We start from the raw sequence: 23,125 nt of genomic DNA, 5'->3' as shown, positions 1-23,125 counted from the left end.
ACTAATGAACTTAAGACTATATTTATAATTTCCTTTTCATTTAGTTGATTTGGAAACTTGGATATAACTATATTTTAAATAATGGTTTAACCTAAGTTTTCTTTTGAGATGAACAATGTTATTTTTTTAATCTATACAAATCTCTTATTTGGCTTTAGTTACGTATCTACGTGACATTTCTAACCCGAATGTTACAATAGGACAAAATATTTGAATTTGAAAACCGTATACACTTGGACTGATGCAAACTTATTATATGTTAACAGATCTACATACTTTCTCTGCTTTTGTAATTTTATTATTTTTTTACATTATACAAATCTCTCACCTAGCTTTGGTTACGTGTGTACATGACATTCCTAACCCAAATGTTACAATAGGACAAAATATTTGAATTGAAAAACCGTGTACACTTGGATTGATGCAAACTTTTTATATGTTGACAGATCTACATACTTTCTATACTCTTGTAATTTTTTTGTTTTTTTAAAAAGGATAAGTGGGGGTCATCACTTCAGAACCAGCAGATACTCCAATAGTAAAGAGAAAGACGTCCTCCCAACAACTGGATTCTGTTAATGAGTCTCAATGATCACAAAGCAAAGATCAATTGCTTTGTAATTGAGGTTTGGTTGCATTCTTTAGCCATCTTCCGTTCAGGGCCTTAATGATTGTTTGGGGGGAGGGGGGAATAAGGAGTCCAACCCCTGCATGCTAAATTCCATTCCTGGCTTCATGGAGAGGATTAGCTCTTCTCATTCCCTCAATATCTCAATCAAATCTTACAAAATTTCGTATGGATCTCTAACGGGATGGATCCATTGCTGTCAGACTAATAAAACAGTTGGAGGTGTATGAGAATACTTAGAATAATTGTGTTGTCGAACGAACCCTAATACTATTGTCATGAATCTTTTCTACAACAATTAGTGAGATAAATCAACTCTTGTTGTGAAGAAAAAGTTTGCAAGTAACATGTTAACTAAGCCATGTCACCAATAATCGCCGCAAGAGCAAATTCCATTCTTGAAATGATGGAAACGATTTGAATCCCTTACAATGATCTCTCTTTCAGTAATCCTAGAAATGAATTTAGTCGCCTCATGGCAGTCACCACAAACCCGCAGATTCTTGAAGATACGAATGGTACTTTTAGGAGGAGTGCTAATAATTCCAAATGCAATTGCCAATCTTTCACTATGACTTGTGAGGATATGCTCCTTCTCATCATCCTCAACATCCTGCAGCACAAAGCTATAGTCTGGAACATAACCAAGGCTCTTCATTTTCGCAGTCAGAACCTCAAGCTCCTCGTATATTTCTTCACATCTAGGATGAGTTTGGTTTCCAGTGTAGAATACATCAACTTTATTGTTCACTTCAATTGAGCTCCATCCAGGTGTCTTCTTTAATCCCCTCTCTCTGGCCAAAGATCTCACTTTATTCACTCCCTCCCATTTCCCAACATTGGCATAAATATTTGACAGCAAAACATAGTAGCCAACATTCTCCGAATCAACTTCAAACAAGCGATCTGAAGCAATCGAACCCAACTCGAAATTTCCATGTATTCTACAAGCACCAAGAAGAGCACCCCAGACAGAAGCATCAGGCTGTATAGGCATGTTTTGTATCAAATTATACGCCAGGTCTAAACGTCCAGCTCGCCCGAGCAAATCTACCATGCTACCATAGTGCTTCAAACTAGGCTTGATGCCATATTTTTCTTGCATCACATTGAAGCACCATTGACCCTCATCAACCAAACCTGAATGGCTACAAGCCGCTAATAAAGAGACAAAGGTTACATGATCTGGCTTCACCCCGTCGTCCATCATTTCCTTAAATAGCTTCAGAGCTTTCTCACCATGCCCATGAATTCCATGACAGGATATTATGGCATTCCAAGGAACTGAACTCTTCCTGGGCACTTGATAAAATAAGGACATTGCATCATCTAATCTTCCACATTTTCCGTACATGTCAATCAGGCAGGTACCCACAAAGACATCTAAGTAGAGACAGTTCTTAATCACACGGCCATGAATTTTCATACCTTGTTGCAAGGCCCCTACATGGGAATATGCTGGTAGAATGCTTACCCAAGTACCTTGGTTAGGAATTATCTCTATGTGCGCTACCATCATATGGTAAAATTCAATCGCCTCACTTGCAAGACCATTTTGAGCATAACAGGTGATTAAGGTATTCCATGAAATCACATCTTTGACAGGAAGTCCTTCAAAGACTCTGCGAGCAGAATCTACAGAACCAGATTTTGCATACATATCTGCAACAGCATTTCCAATTATAACATCTTCCATAAGCCAACCTCTCCTTGCAACAAATCCATGAACAGACTGACTATTTCGATGATCACTTAACTGAGCAACAATAGATGCCAAACTCACTGCTGTCAACAAATCAGGCTGAATCCTTACTAGTTGCATCTCTTTGAATAGTCCAAGCGCAGTAATTGGATCTTCATTCTGCTCATATGCAGCAATTATTGAGTTCCATGAAACCAAATCTCTGACCTCCATCTGATCAAATACCCTTTGTGCATGCCCTAAGTTCCCAAATTTTGCATACATGTTAATCAAGGCATTGGACACAAATACATCTGATTCCAGTCCATGCTTTATGGAATACAAATGAACTAAAATTCCAACTAGGATATCATCTGATAGTGCACAAACAGGAAGTATACTTACAACAGTAACAGGATCCATCTTAACGCCCTCCAATCTCATCTCGTCCAAAAGGTCCAATGCCTCAGCAGCATTTCCATTCTGGCAAAACCCAGAAATCATTGCATTCCAAGAACCCATATCCCGAACTGGCATGTTATTGAACAATTTACGCGCGACACCTAAGAAGCCAAAGCGGGAATACATATGGACCAAAGAAGCAGCCACAAAGACATCCCACTCGAAACCCAACTTTAGAACCCAGCAATGCATCTTCTTCCCATCAACCATATTTCCACAAGCTTTTAACACAGGTGGAAAAGTGTAGGAATCAGGTTGAAGGCGAGAGGTTAACAAGAGCTGATAAAAACAGTTTACAGCTTCATGATAACGTCGAACACGAGCATAAGCAGATATCATTGAGTTCCAAGTAAAAATATTCTTTTTCTGAATCTGATCAAATGTGTGCCGAGCAAATGAGACATCACCAAGGTTGGCATAAAGATTGACAAGTCCGGTGGAGAGAAAGATGTCTTGAGCTTTCCCTGATAGAACAAGAAGGGCATGAAGGCGCTTGGCAAGGTGCACATTTGTGCAGGATGAGAATAAAAGTTTGAAATCAAGGTCTTTGTTCTCGTTTTCATAGCCATCGGAAATGAATTGCAGAGAAGTGGTAGCAGCTGGAGAAAATGTGCAACAGGCTTGAAGGAATGGCCAAAACCTAAGAGGATGCACACCTTTGCAGGTTTGCAGCACTCTGAACATAAATGTAGCTTTCAGTCCAATATATCAATGGGCACTGAGTGCTTTAAAAAGAGCTTGCTTGCTATTGTCATAAACCTGAAAATAATTTTCTAGACATGTTGAGCAAACAAGGAAGAAGAAAAAAATTATGTACTTTAGTTCAGGTTAGGTCATTATTTATTTTTTATAAGTTGTTCAGGTTTAGGTTCATAGCTTCTTGCCAAGAAGAAGAGCAAAGCAAAAATTCAAATATACTACTATTTTACCCAGTTCTACAAGTGTTTTTCACAACTACAAAAATGACCAAGACCAAAAGTTGAAGGTTCGCATAAGCATTATATGTGGTACATGAGCATTTTCGAAGCTCTAGATCAGAGTGCTTACCAAATATTAAGTTCAAGATAACTGTCCAAAACTGCCCATTCCAAAATCCAATTACAGAAAAGACTGCAACAAATGGAGGCTCCATGATTAGTAAGCAAACATATGAGGAAGGAACTGTTAAAAAGTAGAGTAACATATCATGCAAAAGAAAATTGCAAACTTGGAAGTCCAGAAATGCACAACCACAACATGATAAACTAATAATGCAAGGCTATTCAACAAGCAAGTCTCACCAAGTTTTCTTTTTGTTCCTTTATCCTGAATTCAACTTCAACCTAGTATCCATCCTTTGGCATGATCTTTTGCATAAGTTAAATTGGTCAGTTCACGAATACTAGAACATAACATCCACCCCCACCCCTCAAGTTTTTTTTTTTTTTTTATCCAAGTTATTTGCCATTAAAATAAAATAAAATAAAATAAAATAATAATAAAAAACACTAAAAAATCCACCACACTTAAAGTTCATCTATCCTATTCTATGTAACAATTAAACCACATAAATTCATTGTGCTAAAGCAAATGAATTTCAAACTTCAAACAACAAAAGACAATACTGATCTTTCTTTTGTTTCTGTGCATCTTTTAGAAGTTTTTTTTATTAGCCACTAAAAATGCAATTTATTGAAAAGGGAGGGGGCTGAGGGGAGGTAACTAGAACTAAAACACCAGGTTGGAAAAGGGTTGTACACCAACATATATGCCTTCCAACAAGATGCTCAACTCAGCCACTTGATCCCTTCATGTGACGCTGATATGAAAGCACTACATTGTTGTCTCTCGATTTTACCTCTGCGGAAAGCTCCATAAAACCAAAGTTACGAGAGCATTGAAAATCACTGTAGGGCAGGGACTCATAGTAAACCAAGTGGAATATAGATAGGAATAAAGGCGAACAAATTCATCAACATTTGTAAACCATCTGTATAAAGAAACACCTTTCTCGATCACCGTTAACATTTGCAAACCATCTGAATCAAGAAACACATTCTCAAGCAATAAGATCAACCTCATCACGCTCAGGCAGAACCACATCTAATCTCATCATACTCCTATACATATCTGGAACAGGTGCACCTGCTTGCACACACAGCTCCACCACAGCTGGAGCCTTGCCATAATACCTCTTCAAGTTGTTATCCAAGGCAGGCCCACCTGGATCTCTAACATGCCAAACATAATTGGGACCCACAAGATCATCTATCGTTGCTTCTTGCCACGCATGCAAACCATTACGAGATTGGTGCTTTGATGCCTTGCAAATCCTAACTTTGTGCCCTTTTGGACCTACCTGAACCTCAGGACAGTATCCACAAGTCATTACATTGTACCTCTCCATCATCTTTTTCGCTCCCGATATCATCTCAAACCATGAATCCATTGTTCTGATGCTCATCTCCTTTAAATTTTTCCCATCATTGTACAATTGATCCAGAAGATTAGTAGCATTCTCTGACATTGAGTTTTTTGTCATTTCCCCTATGCTGGTCCTCAAATTGGAATTTACCAAGACATCATTTTCCTTAGTATACACGTTTCTTCCCAGTCCATCATTTTCTATCATTGACTCAAAATCCACAATTCTTCCTTCGATACTATACACAGGTTTTGTTCTTCTCCTCGTAGGGTATTTTTCAAGGTCAAGACCAGCTTGTATACAAAGCTCTACAATGGCTGGGACTCGCGGTACGCTATACCTCTCATCATGCACAACCCTTGGTTTCCCAACACGGTCATAAAGATGAAAGCTTTTGGGGAAAAAAATCAAGTCATGGACTCCACCTTTTCTCCAAACATGAGTAGCATTTCGAAAACCACTTTTGGGAGCAGTGCAGGTTCGGATTTCATGGCCAACACAACCAACATGTACTTCAGAGCAGTACCTGAAGAAATAAAAACTCATTTAAGTGCATAGAGAAATATTCAAATGATAAAAATATCAAAGATTCAGTTCGTAACACCAATAGAGGACAACTGTGTACAAGTAGCTCTGACTCTCATCCATGCCCTCAATTAGTTAAAAGTGTTTCATTTAATCTGCGTAGTGTTCAATTGTCTTCCAAAATGTAGTTTCAAGGTTATCACCCTTTCATCCTACATTACATCCAATGGAAGGCCTAAGCTACATCTAGGCCATACTCCCAAAGGACTAGTAAATGGTATAATTGGAGCTCCATTGGAATCTAGGAGCAAAAAAATCTCCCTCCCAAGCAATGTTAGATCTCATACACTAACTACACTTATCACTGGTATGGAGTACCACAACCTCCACCCAATAAATTCCCGATTCTCTCATAATGCCATTTGATCATCTATTCATACGTGGCACGGCTCAAGTCCCACACTTCTAGTTGGGATAGACTTTAATACCATTTGAAAAGCCCCAATGGTAGGCCCTAGCCACATCTAGGCTATACTTCAAAAGGACCAATCAATGGTACAATTGGAGCTCAATTGGAATCAGTATAAAGAGAATGACTATTCCCTCCTAAGCAATGTGGAATCTCATACACCACCTACACTAGTCATTAGTATGAGGTATCACACTTGAGGAACCTTATTTTCACAGGGCACTATAGGCACAGAGTAGAAACAATCAGGTCGAGCCTCAACAACTAGAGCATCTTTTTTACCATGCAAAACATGGAAGTACCATGCTTAACTTAACAACAAATAAATACGCTCTTGTCCCAAGCACAGACGTATTATATAGTGCCACCAAATTGTGATTACTTTTGGTACTAGTTTCGAATAGAGCCACTGAGCTGCACCATAGAGTTCTATTAATAACAAGTAAATCTGGGTGAGCAACCCAACAAACCAGTCGGGGTCCATATGCAAACCAGCTCTTATCCATATTAAGCAAATGAGAAAAAATAAAAAATAAGAAAAACAATGATAAATTAGAAGGGAAACATATGGAGTAATAACTCAAAAGGTTGTTGTTCCATAGTACCTGCAGCGTTGAAGAGGAATGAGTTGAACAAGTTTTGAAAGGCCAAAGAGGAGGGAATGTCGGGCACGGTAGACATGGTGTGCCACCTCTACGAGCTCAGGAACCAATAACCCATTGTCAGGTGGGTCTTCGAGCATTCTACAAGGTTGAGCCTTTTGGGCTTCTCTCTCCTTTTTTGCCCTAGCAATCAGAACCTTCATCGACGTTGGATATGGATTCCTCTCTGCCTTTTTACGTTGGGGCTTTGGTATGTCAGCATACAGTGAATCATCGCCATGTAGGATTGCTTTTGATGAAAAATACACTCTTTGATGCAGTTGGAACTGCAATCTCTTCTTCAAGTTACAAATTTCTGATAATACCATCCGCTTCATATATTGATCTATTTGATTCTTGGAAAAATATATGGAACAGCTTCCTTTTTCTACTTCTGCTTATCGGATACCTTTGTAGGAGTAACTTTTTTCAGCCATGGGCCTATTTTGACTGGGTGCCATTCAGGATAGTAAATTGATCAGAATTCTCCAAATTTTTCAATGAAGCGTTTATAGCATCCATATTCAATTCTTTTTATAATTATTTTCTAAACATATTTAAATACTATCCATATTCAATTTAATAGGCCAATTTTAGAAAACTATAAGGGAAAACTATTGTAATAGTCCTAAGGCCAGGTTCCAAAATCTAACTCCTAAAAGGATCCAACTTGGCTTAGGACTATAATCCAAGAACAGAACCGAAAATAGCAAAAGAAAAATGTATACTTCCAAAAAAGCAAAGTAAAATTATAACTGTTTCAATCCAAGAAATACCATATATAGAAAATTTTAAAGCTACAATAACAGAGAATGTGATGGCTCAAAAACCCAGAGGAAAAAAAAAAACATAAATTTTCACCTCAAATCTCCAACCACAACCACGATACAGAATCAATGGGTTCAAAAAAAGGACCCAAGACCACGATGACCATCAATAGCTAATGAAAAGGTATAACTTTTACAGACTTGAATGGCTCAACTTCCATAATGGTTTTTTGTATATTTTGTATATATCTGTATACTCGGATTGCGTCTTTTATACTTTTTTAAGGAACCTATAAAAAAAAATTAAGGAAAATCTTAATAATTATCAAAAAACTATCAATGCCTATAAAAAAAAAGTCCAAAGATGACAGAACACTCATCTAGTCCAACTGCAATTCCTCTTGTTTTTTCAGAGAGAAACATAAAATGCCTACATGTAGCATAGATTAATTAATATCAGGGCCCTTGGTATCAAAGCCAATCAGAGACAAATCAGGAGAAAAAAAAAAAAAAAACACAGATTCACGCCCCACCGCCACAAGCACCTGCAACTAGACGCACCGGCTGGCCTAGGGTCACCACGTCAGTGGAGCCCGATCGGTGCCGAACAGTTTAAACACAAGGTTAATCAATTGACAATTTCTAAGCCCGTAAAACAATTAAAGATAAGAACTAGAGATAGAGCGCCAATCGAAAATGAGTGTGGGCGAGAAAGAGAGACTGAGAAAGAAGGGTACTTGCGTAGTGACGTGGAGAGAAGATGACGAGATTTTGAGAATCTGTGACCCCAGAAAGATGCACGGCGTTGAAGGCAGCACGGCAAGTTGGAGAGAGACAGAGAAAGTGCACGGCTATGCAAGGGTTTAATTTTTGTATTCGCGATGAAAGGCCAATTATTTGAGTCTGTTTTATCAAAAATGAAAGAAATAAACTATTTTGAGTCTTTGTTTCCGTCACCGTGGCACTGGAGTCAGTACCAGTTGAAAATTTAGAAATATTTTATAATTTTGTGAATAATAATAAGGCCAATTTTTTTGATTTAATATATTTTATTAAATTTTTAAAAAGAAATTGAGAAATAAGAGAGTTTAATTTATGTTTGAGAAATGAATGGGAAATAGTTTAATATAGGAGTATAATTGATCTGATTTTAGATAAATTTTAGAATCGAACTAGTATGATTTTGACTTTTGAAATTGATACTGTACCGATTATTGATTACACTCATAAATCAATACTTCCAGTTATAATTTAATTCGGTCTGGTTCTCTGATTTTAATCATCTATTATTAAAAAAATATATATATCTACCATAAGAAAAAATAAAAAAAAAAACTACTCCCATGTAAAAAATCTGCTATAAAATAAATTTAAAAAAAAACTGCTACAAAAAAAATTTACTATAAAAATATAAAATCTGATATAAAAAAATCTGTAAAAACAAAATAAACCCTAAATCAGAAGCTCATTAAAGTTTTTACAAAAAGCAATTATGCATATATTGATATCAGTTCACAAAAATACACAAAAAATAAAAAAAAATCAACCAAAACGGACCTTTTTTTTTTTTTTTAATAATGCTACGTACAGTCTCCATTGTAATGTAAACTTAAGTAATTTTATTATTAAATTTTTTTACAATTACAAAAATATTCCTTTTAAAATAATATTTTTTCTTATTTAATAAAGAGTATACATATGTAATTATCAAGTGAGAACTGCAAATAAAATTTTTCTTTTTTATAAGTGCTCAGTTACAATATGCAGTTATGCACATATTGACACCAATTCACAAAAAACACACACACACACACAAAAAAAAAAAAAAAAAAAAAAAAAAAAAAAAGGAGATTGATCCTTCCTGACTTTTTTTATAAGGGTTCAATAGACACCAAATAAATTAATATAAAGTAATCTCAAGTACAGAAATTGCAACTACAAGCCAAAAAGGCAGAGTACCCTACCTCTCGTTACATATAGCACAAGAGAAAAAGCTTCTGGGTTCCTTATATCAATACACAAAGAATAAGGATTAATAGAAAAAGAAAGATCATCAATGCAATACTTATCCATAAAAAAAGATCATCAATGCAATAACAGAAAATTCAAATAGAAAATACACACAATGCAAGAAAGATCATAAATAATACACACATAAAGAATACACACATAAAGAAATTCAAATAGAGAATACACACATTGCAAAAAAATTGTAATGATTCAAGAAAATATTGAACACACGAGAAAGCCAAACCAATAGAATCACTGATTGACATCCATTATTAGGTTCAAATTGTTAGGAACCCAGCTAGGGAAGGGATCATCAATCATGCGAACTTCGTCGTCTGATTCAATGAAGGGCAGCTGAGGAAGCTAATAAAATGTACCGTTTAGGCGTGTTAATGGAGTGCAACGTTTTGAAGGAGGAAGCAATACGGGGCGTTTTGGAGGAACTAGTTCTAGAGGCTTCTATAGCTGTAAGAGCAAGATAGCAGTGTTTTATTTAGTAAGTGTTTGGTAGTGGGTCATTGTAATACGCACCGTTTGGGACTTAAAAACATCAAACGAAGCGTTTTGTTTTACTGCAATGTTCTTCAGTTTTTACGTTGGTCTGCTTATCAATTTTACTGGTTGGTTAGAGAGCCTGTTGTGGATGGTCTGGAATATATAGAGGGTGGGAATCAGAATGAAATCATTCTGGAATTTTGTAAAAGCTGAACTTGATGTATGGAGGTCTGAAGCCCTCGAATTCTTCCTTATCAATAAATATGAGTCCATAAGAACATTCATCAAACACCTTCCCTGCGTACTCTTATTTCATTACTGAAGCATTGCATTACAATCGTTGGTCCTTAATACACTACTACGGAAACTACATTCAACATTACAACAGATTCACAAAAAGGTTCATAACACAAATCTACTAACAGACATATATGAATAAACAAACAAAATTACCCACAAAATCAAAAAGGAAATAAATCAAGCTATTTTCAGCTTGATGGGGAGCAATACTTGTTCATCCTCGATGGGGAGCTATACAACATATATAAAACCCAAATCCTAAAATATAAAATATACCTTTCACAAATATAAAATACAGATTCAGCTTGATGGGAAGCTATACAACAAAATTATAAAATATAAACCCTAATCAAATTTCAATATCTGTAAAAAACCCTAAATCTTAAATCTGTAAATTCAATACAAACCCTAAATGAAATAAATCAATTAGCAATGAATTGAAACATTGTAATAATTCATAAAGTAAATGTAAGATTTTGAAAATTAAAAAGCATATATATGTTCAAAAATTAAAAAGCATATATATGTTCACATACTAATTAGCTCGTAGAGAGAGCGGAAAACAATATCTATGATTATGTAGCCTCAGGAACAATTGGAAGTGGAGGAGAACAGAATAGACCAATAGTGTCGACGACGAGGGTGTTAGGGACCTCAGTCTAGTCCCTAAACACTATGATCCTTTGGTCTCGCGTTTCCTTATGATGACCAAATATTCCTTGTCGTCTTGCTTGGTCTTAGCCCGGATATGGCAATGAAGGGTTCCTATGTTAATGAAAGTATGGTGTTTAGTAATAATGAATTTGATGATGATTATGAGTTTGGGTGATCTAAGTGGTGAATTTGTGTGTTTGATGTGACGTAGGATGGCTTAATGATAACTCTTGGTTTTGGCAACACTTGGGTGATGTTTAGGATTGATTTGGTGAAGTGAGGCTAGGGTTTGAATGGTGAATGGATAGGGCTGCGAATTTTGGAGGAATTGTTTTGGGTAGTTTAGGGTTTTGGTTAGGTCAAAGATGGAAAGGATCTTAGGGTTTGTGATGTGTTAGATGAGATCCAAAAGTGTAAGAATGTGTTTTAGAGTTTGGGGGAATGATTTAAAAATTGGTGGAGGCTAGTGTTAGGGTTTCCTAAAATATAGGAAATCCTTATGGGAATTAGGGTTTTCGGCTAGGATTGTTGGAGGCAATAGATCTAGGATATATTTAATGTTTTATGGCTTTATGAAATAGATTTATGATAGGATATGAATCTATGGAGGCTTATGAAGTGTTTGGTAGGTAGGGAAATGTATGGAAAGTATGTGGCAATGGGTAATTTGGCTAGATCTCTTGGGAATGGTAGATCTAGGATGTTATATGAATGAAGAATTAAGGAATTATGGAATTGGAATGGGCTAGGTGCGATTTGTGTTGGAATATGAGAAGATGCAAGATTTTATAAGATCAAAGGAAATATATGAACAAGTAGGAAAATATATATGAACAAAGAATAAATGACTCAACAAAGGAAAGATGAAGACTCTCTTTTTGGTATATATGGATATTTTGAGAAATCAAAGAAAAGTAAGAATAACGCTTAGAATATGTTTGATATGCAAGAAAATAAATATGAACAAACTAGGAAATAAACAAGAACAAAGATAGGTCATTGAATGGAAAAAGGAAAATACTCATAAGATTGATAAATGAATCATCACCCATTCACAAACGTCAAGGTGAAGATCCTCTACTTGGGATTCACACGAGTTGCACCCAAATAGCCTAAGTGCTAAGGACCAAAAGAAATCTCAATAACAAATAAACGGTCCTATAGGGAATTTGTCAAAAGATGTAAAATGAAATGCTAAAGGTCTTATTTATAGACTAACCTAGTTGGAAACCCTAATAGGTTCCCTAAATAATGAAATGACTAAAATAAATAAAGAAATAAATGACAGCGGCATGGGGCCCATGGGGGCCCACTGTAGTGGCCCTTAGTGGCATGATCTGGCCCATGGCATGTGCCATGGGCAGGCTATGCATGTGGCTGGCATGGAAAAGCCCAAGTATGGGCTTAGGCGTTGAGCTGCCCACTAGTTCTGCCTGACATGGCCACCATGGCTATGTGCGTGGCTGACATGGCCTAGGCAGGTGGCCTAGGTGTTGGCTTGTTGTGGCATGCCTATTGGTATGTCATGGCCCAAGCATGGGCGCTGTGCTGATGGGCACAAGCAGGTGCCATGCGTAGGGATGGCATGGCCTAGGCAGGGGCCTAGGCGCTGCAGCTGTGGGGCGTAGGCAGGGGCCATGTGCAAGGCTGGCATGCCTACTGAGGCATGCCACTAACCTCGCTGAGCCACTGTTGAGCAATTTGGTCATGTCATGGCCAGGCCGTGTGCTGCTAATGCATGTTGAGGCATGTCATGGCACAGCATTGGCTTGCTAGTGGGCACGGCATGGTGTCGTGTATTGGCCAGATGGTGGGCACAACGTCGTGCCATGCGCTGGCTCTACATGGCCTGTGCAGGTGGCCTGGGCGTTGGTGCTACAAGGCATGGGTTGGAACCGTGTGCATGCCTACTGGGTGCTGCAGCGTGTCAAGGGCATGTCATGGCTTGGCTGTCCTAGGCTTGCCATAGCAGGGGCCATGGCATGCCTGCGGCATGTCTGTGGTGCTGACATAGGCGTGCCAATTAGGGTGCCCTGGGCATGCCATGGCATGTCTATGCAGCTGACATGAGCACCCCATGGCAATGGACCATGGCATGCTAACGATGTTGTCAATTGCGTGCCATGGCGGGGGCCATGACATGCCTGCGGAGCTGTCAGGGGTGTGCCATGGCATGCCTGTGAGCATGCTGATGGGCTGCTAGGCATGCTGATGGTACTGGACATGCTGATTCTCCTTGGGACTGTCAGGGCATGTCAGCAACAGTATCAGAGTAGCGCTCTTAGGGCTGTCAAGGCATGACCTATGGGGTTGTCATGGCATGTCAACAGCAATGTCAATGAGCTATCAGGGCATGCCAATAGTAGTGTCAATGGGCTGTCAGGGCTAAGTCATGGCCTTGTCAAATGGAAAAACGTGAGCCATCTTCCAATTGACCTATGTCATTCCTGCAATCTTCCTAGGGTCTGCACTAGACCCCTAGAGAAGTCCTTCAAAGTTAGGCCCACCCCCATAAGTGGCCCGATCTCATATATCCATGCATGTCTAGGACCTTGTCCTAGGAAAATTTTTGTTGGGGTCTTGACAAATGAGCTATTGACAGTGTGAGAGATGGCTGCGGGAACTGAGGGACTCGAGAGCCAGAGCAAAGATGAGAGGGCCGCCAGAGGGGTGGGGGAGGTAGGGGGAGTGTAAGCCCCGACTAACTAAAACAGTGTCATTTAGTTCATCCTAAAAACGACGCCGTTTTAGTTAGTTGGGGACTGATTTATATATATCCCTCATTAAACAACATCGTTTCGAAAACTAGATAAAGCAGCCCATGTCCCAATTAAATGACGCTGTTTGGCCTTTGGGACTAAGATTATATATAGTATAATAGTATCACTATAGTCTATGTGAAATGTAATTAATATACTAATGTATATTAATATTAAAAATGTATTATATATTTATTAAAAGGAATATGTTGAGAATTTATTAGGCTATAAAATGTAATTAATGTATATATTTTATATTAATAACATATGATCAAGCAAATGTTCATATTTAAGATTAAAATTTTATGTTATAAATTATAATATAAAATTATTTCTTATATAATTATAAATATAATATTTTATATAATATTAAAAATTAATTAAATATATATATATACAAACCGGTCCGGTGCCCAAAACCTAGAATCGAAAATGGACCGGTTTTAGAGGGTTTTAATATATAATAAAATATATTTATTATATATTTTATATAATATATACTAAATTATATATAAAAATTATATATATATTGATTATACGCTGAGATGCTTGGTGAAGAAGCATCTATATTTGAAGATGATGATTGTAATAATAATAAATATAAAAGAAGTCCATGGGCATTCCAATTCCCTGCTAAACTGACTCAGCTTGACGAATAAAGATTGATATTTGCCTTCGTTAACGGGAAAATATCATAAATTTCACACCTTGAATGGTGTTTTTTTTTAAAAAAAAATTAAAAAGAGAAAGAACCCACAAATCTCGTCATGCATCTAAACTAAAGAGTCAAATAACTCACCACGAAAAAGAAAATAAACAAGCCATCATTTTTAAATTTAAATCTTTTCAAAATAATTAGTGTAAGATTTAAATTTTAAAATTCATCTTCAAAATCAAATTATGTCATGTGGATTGTATGTAAAAATAGAATTATTCAATATAAATTTTCCAACCGTAATAGAAGGTGTAAAGTGCCGATTTTTAATAGTTTGAAGATAAAATATATTGTCTTAATGGTTTGAGATACAAAATGCCAAAGGTTAATAATTTGAGTGTAAAGTAAATATATATTTTTTTTCCTTCATGTGATCCGCTCAGATCCAAACGAGTCGAAAATTTTACTTCCGACCCAATCCGAAGTTATTTCAGGTAACTGAAAAGGTTCTGCCGAATTTCCAACCCGAATATCACTCCGGGAAAAACCAACATTTCCTAAAAACAAAGAGCTCCTAAGAAAATAGCTGCTAAACCAAACTTGATTGAAAAAACTAAACATGCAGAAAGCCAGAAACTACAACTTAAACGTACCGATACCTCGATAAAAAGGCAATACCTCAGATAGTATTCTATACATTCATCCCTTCAAATTCATTTCTATAATAATAAGTTTGCTATATAAGATGAGCATCTATATAAGATGAGGATTAGAATGTAGAAGAACAATAGAGATGCTCTTTACACTCGATGAAAAATATACAGATTTTCAAACTTTGTATTGCAAAATATGAGTGAAATAGTTTTTCAAACCTTCAATTCGACATAAGAATGCATCTTACGGAGGCAATTCTTCCAATTCTCCAAAGTCAAGCCCACAGCTCATTTCTCATAAAGCATCAATTCGTCTTCTAATATTGAAAGAGAAAATGGAGCAATAGCCACATTAAATGTCTCCGAGCCTACCCTGTCGATGTGTTTCATCTCAAAATCACCTTCCTGCATTTATATAAAGCCAAAGAAATTTGGATAAGATAAACCAGAATTCTCAAAAATGTAAAAAGAACTAGTAATGGATTATTAGCTTAGCATGAATGTTTTTTTTTTTTTTTGGACACCGGGTGTCTAGGAACAGCATCCCGACTAATTCCAGGGGTGCACAAGCCTCGGCAAGGAATTTCCCACAAGCGTACCTCTAGTAATTTAAGGGGAATATCCCTCACTCTGATGGTCCCTAGAGATTGTTTGCACTCAAGGGAATTTGAACCTTAGACCTGGGGGGAGCATAACCCCAAGCTCAAGGCCCTTACCACTTGAATGTTGATGTGTTAGTTACATAAGTTTAAAGGACTTTTCTTCTCCAATCTAAAATACATTTCTTGTTGAGGTTTACTTACAGCATTTATGCACCAGAGCTCTATGACAAAGGCAGAAATGCTTATATCAGAGGGAAAATACAGGAAAAGCATGAGCAAACCACATGCCCCAGCAGCATTGTTAATGCCTATCTGCAGGACATGCAATTTGATTTTTTTATATGATTTTTTTTACTACAAACCACTTTCTAGTAATGCAGTGTGAATGCAAGTCATAGAATCCAAACTCCATGATGCCCAAGGAAAAATCTTGGGTTCTTCTGTTTTAAATAATAGAAAAATAAAGTTGGTGGAAAGTTTTCAGAACCAAACCTTTATGATTTTTTCAAGGAGCTGACAACATTTCTCCCTGATTTTATAAATTGAGAACACATCAATGAATCCAACTTTATAACTTTTCATGGAAAACAAAAAGGAATAAAGCAAAACCATCACAACTTACCATTCTGCCATTGGGAGTGCTTAAGGGGCATGCGGATGAGTATTCAAAACCTGTCCTTGGAAGTATAACAGGCTGTTCACCAATAACTCCAATTCCCCTGCATGAGGGGATGATGATTGGAATGTATTTATTTTTTTCAAGCATACAACTCAAGAAGGTTTAATACTGACACAATATGAGTAAACAAAGTATCAAGGATGACTTTAGAAATCATAGATAGTAAAGATTAGAATAATCTACCCACCAGAAATTCTCAACTTTTCCATTGCCATCAGTAATTATCCAATGTCTTCGGAGAAGTTGAACCGGGCGATCTGAATTATTAGTAATTCTTATTCTATATGCAAAGAAGAACAGCCCCTTCAAAGGTTGACTTCGGCCCTCTATGTAAACACTTCGGACTTGAACCCTGATTCCCTGGGAAAAAAAATTATTTTAAACTTACCACTAATTGTAATCTTTTTTTCACTTTTGTTATCTCAGCCCATACTTTACCAATCAGAACAATGATTTAGGAATATTTCAATGTTCAAACAGCATTCCCCATTCCTTTTCTGTTCCACTAACATTCAGAGGCACACACCTGGCCTTACAAAACCAAAATGGAGGCTAGACAATTTTTAAATGATTTTAAGAAAGTTAAAAAAATCTAAATGGACTGAAGAATACCGTACAAAAACCACAGCCATCTTTGTTTCATCCTAAAACTCTATATAGAAAACGTTTCAATATTGTTCGTAGGGAAATGGTTTCCTGGTCAACAGGAAATTTGGCATTGTAGGATATTTTCCAGAGCTTGTTTCACCCTCACACGGTCCCCCCCTCCCCCCTATAGTGAACCACAACACCAACCACTCCTATGGAGGAAACCAGATGAAACCAGATCCCCCCTTACCCCTGATGTACTCTACCTATTGCCTACCATCCCCCAGGCGCCTCACCCCCACTACACACCAGAATTTCCCCATCGCCCTCACCTTGACACACTAGTAACCCCTATTCCAGCAACTGCTTCAGAAATACCCTTACCATGTGGCTGCTCCTTTGCACAACCACCACCCCCAACAAAAACAGGGGTCTTGGTCTGATGGGTGTTCATAAAGTACAAATGATTTTCATACCAGCCAAACACCCCATAATATTTTCAATATTTTTTCAGATCTCCACAAATGATGCTAAACTCCTGGTCTTCCCAAAACTATTTTTCCCTTTTCCTTATTTTACTTTGAAGCAAATGAAATTAACAAAACTTGACACAAATAGACTCACAGATATGAAAATTTTAACAAAACATGTTAGGAGAGAGTGTTTTAACAAAACTTCGACTCAAAAATTAAAGATCGAGTTCTTGACATACAAAGGTTGTTGCATCACTGGAACATGTTAGGAGAGAGTGTGGTGCAATTTCCTTCAACTCATCACGATATTTGGCTGCATCCTGACAAAAAAGAAGTTCCCAAAAAACAAAATCATTGGACTATCAGTACATGGAATAGCTTAAGATGAATGTGCATCATACTTAGGAAGAAATGGTAAAAATTGAAAGCTTAAAACCAAATATCATTATGGTAGACTTTTTGACATATTCAGTGAAGGATCAAACCGAGTTAGAATAGTAACTATGGGATTGGTATTAAGTTATCAACAGCAGCAGTTCTTATCATTCTAAACATAAAGCATGAGCAAACATTATTTAAAAGATGAATATTATTATGTTACATCACCACTCATTCCAAAACCCTAAGCTGATTGAAGGAGATGAATTTGAATTTTTAATTAACATTCTAATAAAGACATATTACTTACAAGTCTCGAAGATCATATCAATGCTTGAGGCTAAAATTCTGTTCATTGGAATGTTCAATCATGACAATAGTATGAGAACATATTGCATTACATGCCTAACTAATAACTAATCAAATGTGTAACGCAGTCAGGTAATTCAAGAAGCGCTAGGTCTCATTTGGCAGAACATTTCAAGGGTTTCTAGAGCTCCCAATTTTAAACGTGAGTATATTGAATACTTACAAGCATCAGGGCCTTTCTTATCAATCTTCATCACTTAAATAAAGACTACGATAATCTGATAACTATTTTATTCATATAGTTATCTTAAAGAATCAACCCATCAACAATAATTTAAATACATAAAAAAAAATCTTCTACATTTTTTAATTTTGATTTCCACGCCACTTTACTCTTATTACATGAAGCCAGTGAAAGCAGTGCATCCTGTGTGAGCATGTTCCCATGTCTCAGCTACATCTTGACAACACCTCATGCCCCTTTTTGAATTCTTTCTACTGCCCTTGGTAAACTCCCCACATATCATCAAATGAACAAACTTGGGTAGAACACATGGTTAAACTTACCCAAACCATGCGGGACACTTAGATCGTGACATACCATCAATGCTCTGCAGCCAACATCCATGGCAACTCTCTCTCAACATTGACCCGATGATAGCCATTTCTCGAGCTTCACTCACCTATAAATACTCAATAACTTTGCACTATGCCCACACATAGTACCGAGTTATTTTTAATCTAGACTATAGGTCACCCCTTGGAGTCCCAGCAACAAAATCGCAACACATCTATTAGGACACTTGGATGGTACAATATTCACTAAGGATTAAATATTCATTTCGCCTATATGCTAAGAGGACAACGAAACACTGCACAGCAGCCAGCCAATCATGGACTTTATGAAAGACGCATGCTTGCAGCATTGACTAGAATATAATGTTACCATCTTGAACTAAGCCAAATGCCCACATTAACTACAATAATCCAAAGATTCCGATTTATAAGTGCATTCAGATTGCAGAATAAGACTGGGGAATTTAAAAGGTTCAGATATCAATCCTATAGATTAACGCAAAATCTGAATACCTCAAACCTCTCATCAGCAACTGCTTCCTTCATCAATCTACGCAGACGCAAAGCCGGTTCTTCTTCCTCGAATAGTCTCAACGAATCACGTATCCTTGCAGCTTCTTTGTAATCCTGTAAATCAAAACAAACATATAAAGGGGAATTATTAGTAACATTCAACCGCAACGACCACATTAGAAAGCCTATAACGGTAATATGTGCCTCGTTGCTGAGAAAACGGACAAAATCCATATCATTTGCTAAGAATGCTAATATTCGATTGTTTTGGCTGTTCAAATTTTCTGAGATGTGATAGAGAGTAACCTCAGATTTGGCGGCAACCTCCATTTGTTGCTTTAAGAGAGCGTACGTTTGGCTCTGAGACAAGAACGAACTCGGACTCGAACTGGAACTCTGATCCGCTCCGCCACTGCCACCACTATTCCTCTGAGAAGCACACGCTACAATCCTACAATTCCGAGCAAAATATCTGCAATTCAACCATCGCTTCCTTGTGGAGGCCTCGAGTTCCGCTAGTCCAGAGCTTCCTCGGCCCCGCAACCATTCCTTGCTCGTCCTCGTATTCAAATCCGTGGAAACCTTAATGCTTAACGACTGCATTTTCCTCGAGTACTAATAATAATTGAAATAATAATAATAATGAAATTCTCTCGTCGCTTTCCTTAATCTGCGCATGAAAATCGCCCCGAGAATTTTGCCATCTATGGATCAACTCAAGCTTCGATACTGCCCGAGAAAACTTCGCGCTCTGGCTTCAGCTCTGTACTCTTACGTCCTTTGTATGGAATATAAAGATGGGAAGAATTTAATTGTAACTATAACTGTGCGTTAATATGTATATTAATTTAATATAATTAATTTAAATTTTAAATATAAATAAATTAATATTAGTATTAATTTTTATTTATACACAGTAAAACTCAATAAAAATACAGGAGTGATTGCTTCAAAGTCTATAGTGGGAAAGGTACGGTTAAATTAGATAATATATCAAATGAGAATATTGATGCTGGTGTCTATGTAAATCTTATTTTATGGAAATCTATGTATTACAGACTAATATGGAATTTATCTCAATATTTAATATCGTGTCTATTTTTAAAAAATTTCAATTCGATCAAATAATTAAAAATAAAATTCTTAATTTTATCTTTCAAAACACCTTATTAAAAAAATTCAATTCCCCCGACCACCCTATATAATGCATCATTTTACATCACTAACATACACAACTTGATCTATAAAACAAGTTTTTTAAATTGAATCATTTAGATTTAAATATGAGTTGATTTTAAATGAAAGTTAAAAGTTGAATGAAATATTATAATAATATTATTTTTTAATATTATTATTATTATTTTAGAATTTGAAAAAATTGAATTATTTATTATATTTTGTGTGAAAATTTTAAAAAAATTATAATAATAAAATGAGATGAGATGAAACACTCTCTGAATCTAAATGAACTCTGAATGTCTTGTAAATTAAAATATGTCATGTCAACAATATAGAGAGCGTCTACTCCATACCAATTGGCATGTCAGTAAAGATTGATTTGATTACACAAAACTTAAATATTTTATTTAATCTTGTCTTATATAATCATTATAATTTTATTAAATTTTTACATAAAATATAATAAATAATTCAACTTTTTCAAATTTTAAAATAACATTAATATTAAAAAATTATATTATAATAATATTTTATTTAACTTTCAATAAAACATATCATCTTAATTATATAACTAAATGAAAAATATTATTCCATTGACTAAATTAAATATTTTATAAATTAAATTATATAATGATAACATAAAAGGAGATATTATTCCATGCTTTAGCTTGCAAGCAGAAGTACTGCTCAAATAAAATGGATTAATAATTTAATTTAATACCTCGAAAGATTGGTACCATATGAAATTTGGGGTTTTTGAGCTGTCCATGTGGTTGGTGTTTCTGATCCACACCAGTCACTGAGGGGTACCGTACCAGATATTTCTTTCTTGGACGAGAGGGTTACACGTGTCGCATTGGAAGCGGATTTTTTGTCTCCCCAGGTGAGCTGCTAAGATTGAGATTGTCCAAATAATTTCATAAACACAAATCAACGCCACACAAAAAACAAAATCAACATGCATGTTGGCACGTTGGAGGCGCCGCCCTACATAAAACACATTTTATTTAAAATAAAATATATACTTTTATTATAAATAAAATTTAAAAAAAAATTCTAATTATAACTAATAGTATTTCTAACTTCTTTCTATTTTTTAAAACATTTTAATCTTTAAATTATGACTTACGGCAATATGCCAGACTGACATTTCATTCGCACAGCACAATATTATACTTCACATCTCATCATTTATATTTTATTTTATACATTTTTTAACAATAAAACACATCTTGTCAATTATTTACATTTTATTTTTTTTTATTTTTCAACATCAAAATGAAGAAAAGAAGTAAAAGCTTTACCTGCTCGTCTGTGAGGCGCGACCATCGGCGGACCTATTTCCAATTTCCTAATCTTCAGATGACCAGAAATCTTCTTAGTTCTCGCCTCCTCACATGATCGCATCTCTCTCTCGCTCCTTTTCTAGTTCAATTCTATCAAAGTCAAAGACTCAAAGTCTCAAAAGGGTTCGGCCCCTTTTGATTTTTGAAACTTCCAGAAATGAGAAACGGGCTCGCACTCGGCACTAGTTACTTATTTAGGCAGGCCTCAGGCCCTCACGCACAATATTATTTATTTATTTGTTTAATAAATTAATGCTTTTTAAGGTTTTTTCTACTTTAAGACTTTTATTATACGAAGTTGACTAATGATTATTTTATTTATATTTAGTATACTCAGTTTTTGAAGCTTTCAGAATCGGCCTCATTATTATTATTTTTTATTTATTTTATAGATTAATGATTTTTTTTCTATATAGTAAACTAATATTTTATTTTTTAATAGATTAATAGAAGTATTTAATAGCCCCTGCCAGTTCTCATCTCACAGTCCCATGGAACACCATTTTCTTACACCTTACTCATTTGTCTATATGCGGGTATGTCTTTTTTCTTTATAAAAATTTTATATTAATATTAATCATATTATATGTATTACATATATTAATTATGTATGGTTGTATGTATTGATTTCAGTTTTTTTTAATAGCATTATGTGTATTAATAAATTGTTAGATTTTCAATTTTAAATTGTTTGACTTTAATTTGATACCTTATTATTAGAATATCTATAAAATCTATCGTTCAGTTTCTAACTTTATTTTATATGTTTCAATTTAATTTTAAATTTAGGTTCATGAATAATGTCTAAATTAAAAACTATCGACTGATTCTTTTGTTTAATATATTTGTATGAATGTATTTATATTATTTTAATAATATATTTGTTTTGACATATCAAATACTTTTTTAATACATAAGTTGTATTAAACATATTTTATTTTTATTATAAATTTTCCTATCAAATTATTATATATCATAAAATTTTTTTATAAAAATAGAACAAAATATATTTTATGTATATTGTTCTAATTTTATTTAGTCACCCTAAAATAAATTTCTGACTCATTCACTGCACGTTGGAGCAGAGTATCTCTTCCTCTGCCCCCATCATGTCCTTCTTTCTCCCCGCTCTATTGTAATCTAGCAATGCTATAGAGTGCATTTCTATCACTTTTATCACACTATATTATAATATTACCATACTTATAAGATAACCATAATATTCCTGTAAGTATGGTAATTTGAATATTCTCTACCGTATTTAATTTATTATTTTATTAAATAGAGACATATATTATGTATTTAGACAATTTATTATAATAAAGGTGTAGCTCTAAAAGTATCCATCTCCTCCCTTCCCATTCTCTTTTCTATATTTT

General features: G+C 35.5%; 2 protein-coding genes across 12 annotated transcripts; both read right to left on the bottom strand.

The window, feature by feature from the left end:
• Positions 1-859: 859 nt before the first annotated feature.
• LOC122289120 (pentatricopeptide repeat-containing protein At4g33990) lies at positions 860-8,491 on the bottom strand. 10 transcript variants are annotated; one of them, XR_006236118.1, is made up of 5 exons: positions 8,315-8,491; positions 6,775-7,260; positions 4,757-5,701; positions 3,819-3,881; positions 3,387-3,447 (listed from the first exon to the last, which is right to left on the bottom strand). XR_006236118.1 is itself a non-coding variant. In XM_043096067.1 (3 exons), exon 3 carries the CDS (start codon positions 3,453-3,455, stop codon positions 993-995), a length of 2,463 nt encoding a protein of 820 aa, XP_042952001.1. In that variant the 5' UTR covers positions 3,456-3,530; positions 3,819-3,881; positions 8,315-8,485; the 3' UTR covers positions 860-992. The 10 variants fall into 10 exon arrangements, 7 of the variants coding, with proteins under 7 accessions (XP_042952001.1, XP_042952002.1, XP_042951998.1 ...); XR_006236117.1 differs by lacking the exon at positions 3,387-3,447 and adding an exon at positions 3,452-3,530; XR_006236116.1 differs by lacking the exons at positions 3,387-3,447; positions 3,819-3,881 and adding an exon at positions 4,170-4,610.
• A 6,596-nt stretch (positions 8,492-15,087) lies between these two features.
• On the bottom strand, positions 15,088-21,829 carry LOC122290399. 2 transcript variants are annotated; one of them, XM_043098049.1, is made up of 9 exons: positions 21,705-21,829; positions 21,122-21,288; positions 19,528-19,999; positions 19,222-19,335; positions 17,685-17,765; positions 16,572-16,744; positions 16,328-16,424; positions 16,198-16,234; positions 15,088-15,508 (listed from the first exon to the last, which is right to left on the bottom strand). In XM_043098049.1, exons 3-8 carry the CDS (start codon positions 19,822-19,824, stop codon positions 16,211-16,213), a joined length of 786 nt encoding a protein of 261 aa, XP_042953983.1. In that variant the 5' UTR covers positions 19,825-19,999; positions 21,122-21,288; positions 21,705-21,829; the 3' UTR covers positions 15,088-15,508; positions 16,198-16,210. The 2 variants fall into 2 exon arrangements, with proteins under 2 accessions (XP_042953983.1, XP_042953982.1); XM_043098048.1 differs by lacking the exons at positions 16,198-16,234; positions 21,122-21,288; positions 21,705-21,829.
• Positions 21,830-23,125: the final 1,296 nt, after the last annotated feature.

Source organism: Carya illinoinensis, chromosome 12 (assembly GCF_018687715.1).
Source record: "Carya illinoinensis cultivar Pawnee chromosome 12, C.illinoinensisPawnee_v1, whole genome shotgun sequence".
Lineage (NCBI taxonomy): Eukaryota > Viridiplantae > Streptophyta > Magnoliopsida > Fagales > Juglandaceae > Carya > Carya illinoinensis.
Note: the sequence above shows the minus strand (reverse complement) of the source record. Positions and strands in the feature narration are given on the sequence as shown.

What these genes read in the sequence shown, in the direction of transcription:
- LOC122289120 (XM_043096067.1), bottom strand. Translation starts at nt 3,455, where the DNA reads ATGTTCAGAGTGCTGCAAACCTGCAAAGGTGTGCATCCTCTTAGGTTT.
- LOC122290399 (XM_043098048.1), bottom strand. Translation starts at nt 19,824, where the DNA reads ATGCAGTCGTTAAGCATTAAGGTTTCCACGGATTTGAATACGAGGACG. An exon ending in AGGTTGCCGCCAAATCTGAG is followed by an intron (nt 19,336 to 19,527) that starts GTTACTCTCTAT and finishes TTTGATTTACAG; the next exon opens with GATTACAAAGAAGCTGCAAG. An exon ending in TTGCTGATGAGAGGTTTGAG is followed by an intron (nt 17,766 to 19,221) that starts GTATTCAGATTT and finishes CTTTTTTGTCAG; the next exon opens with GATGCAGCCAAATATCGTGA.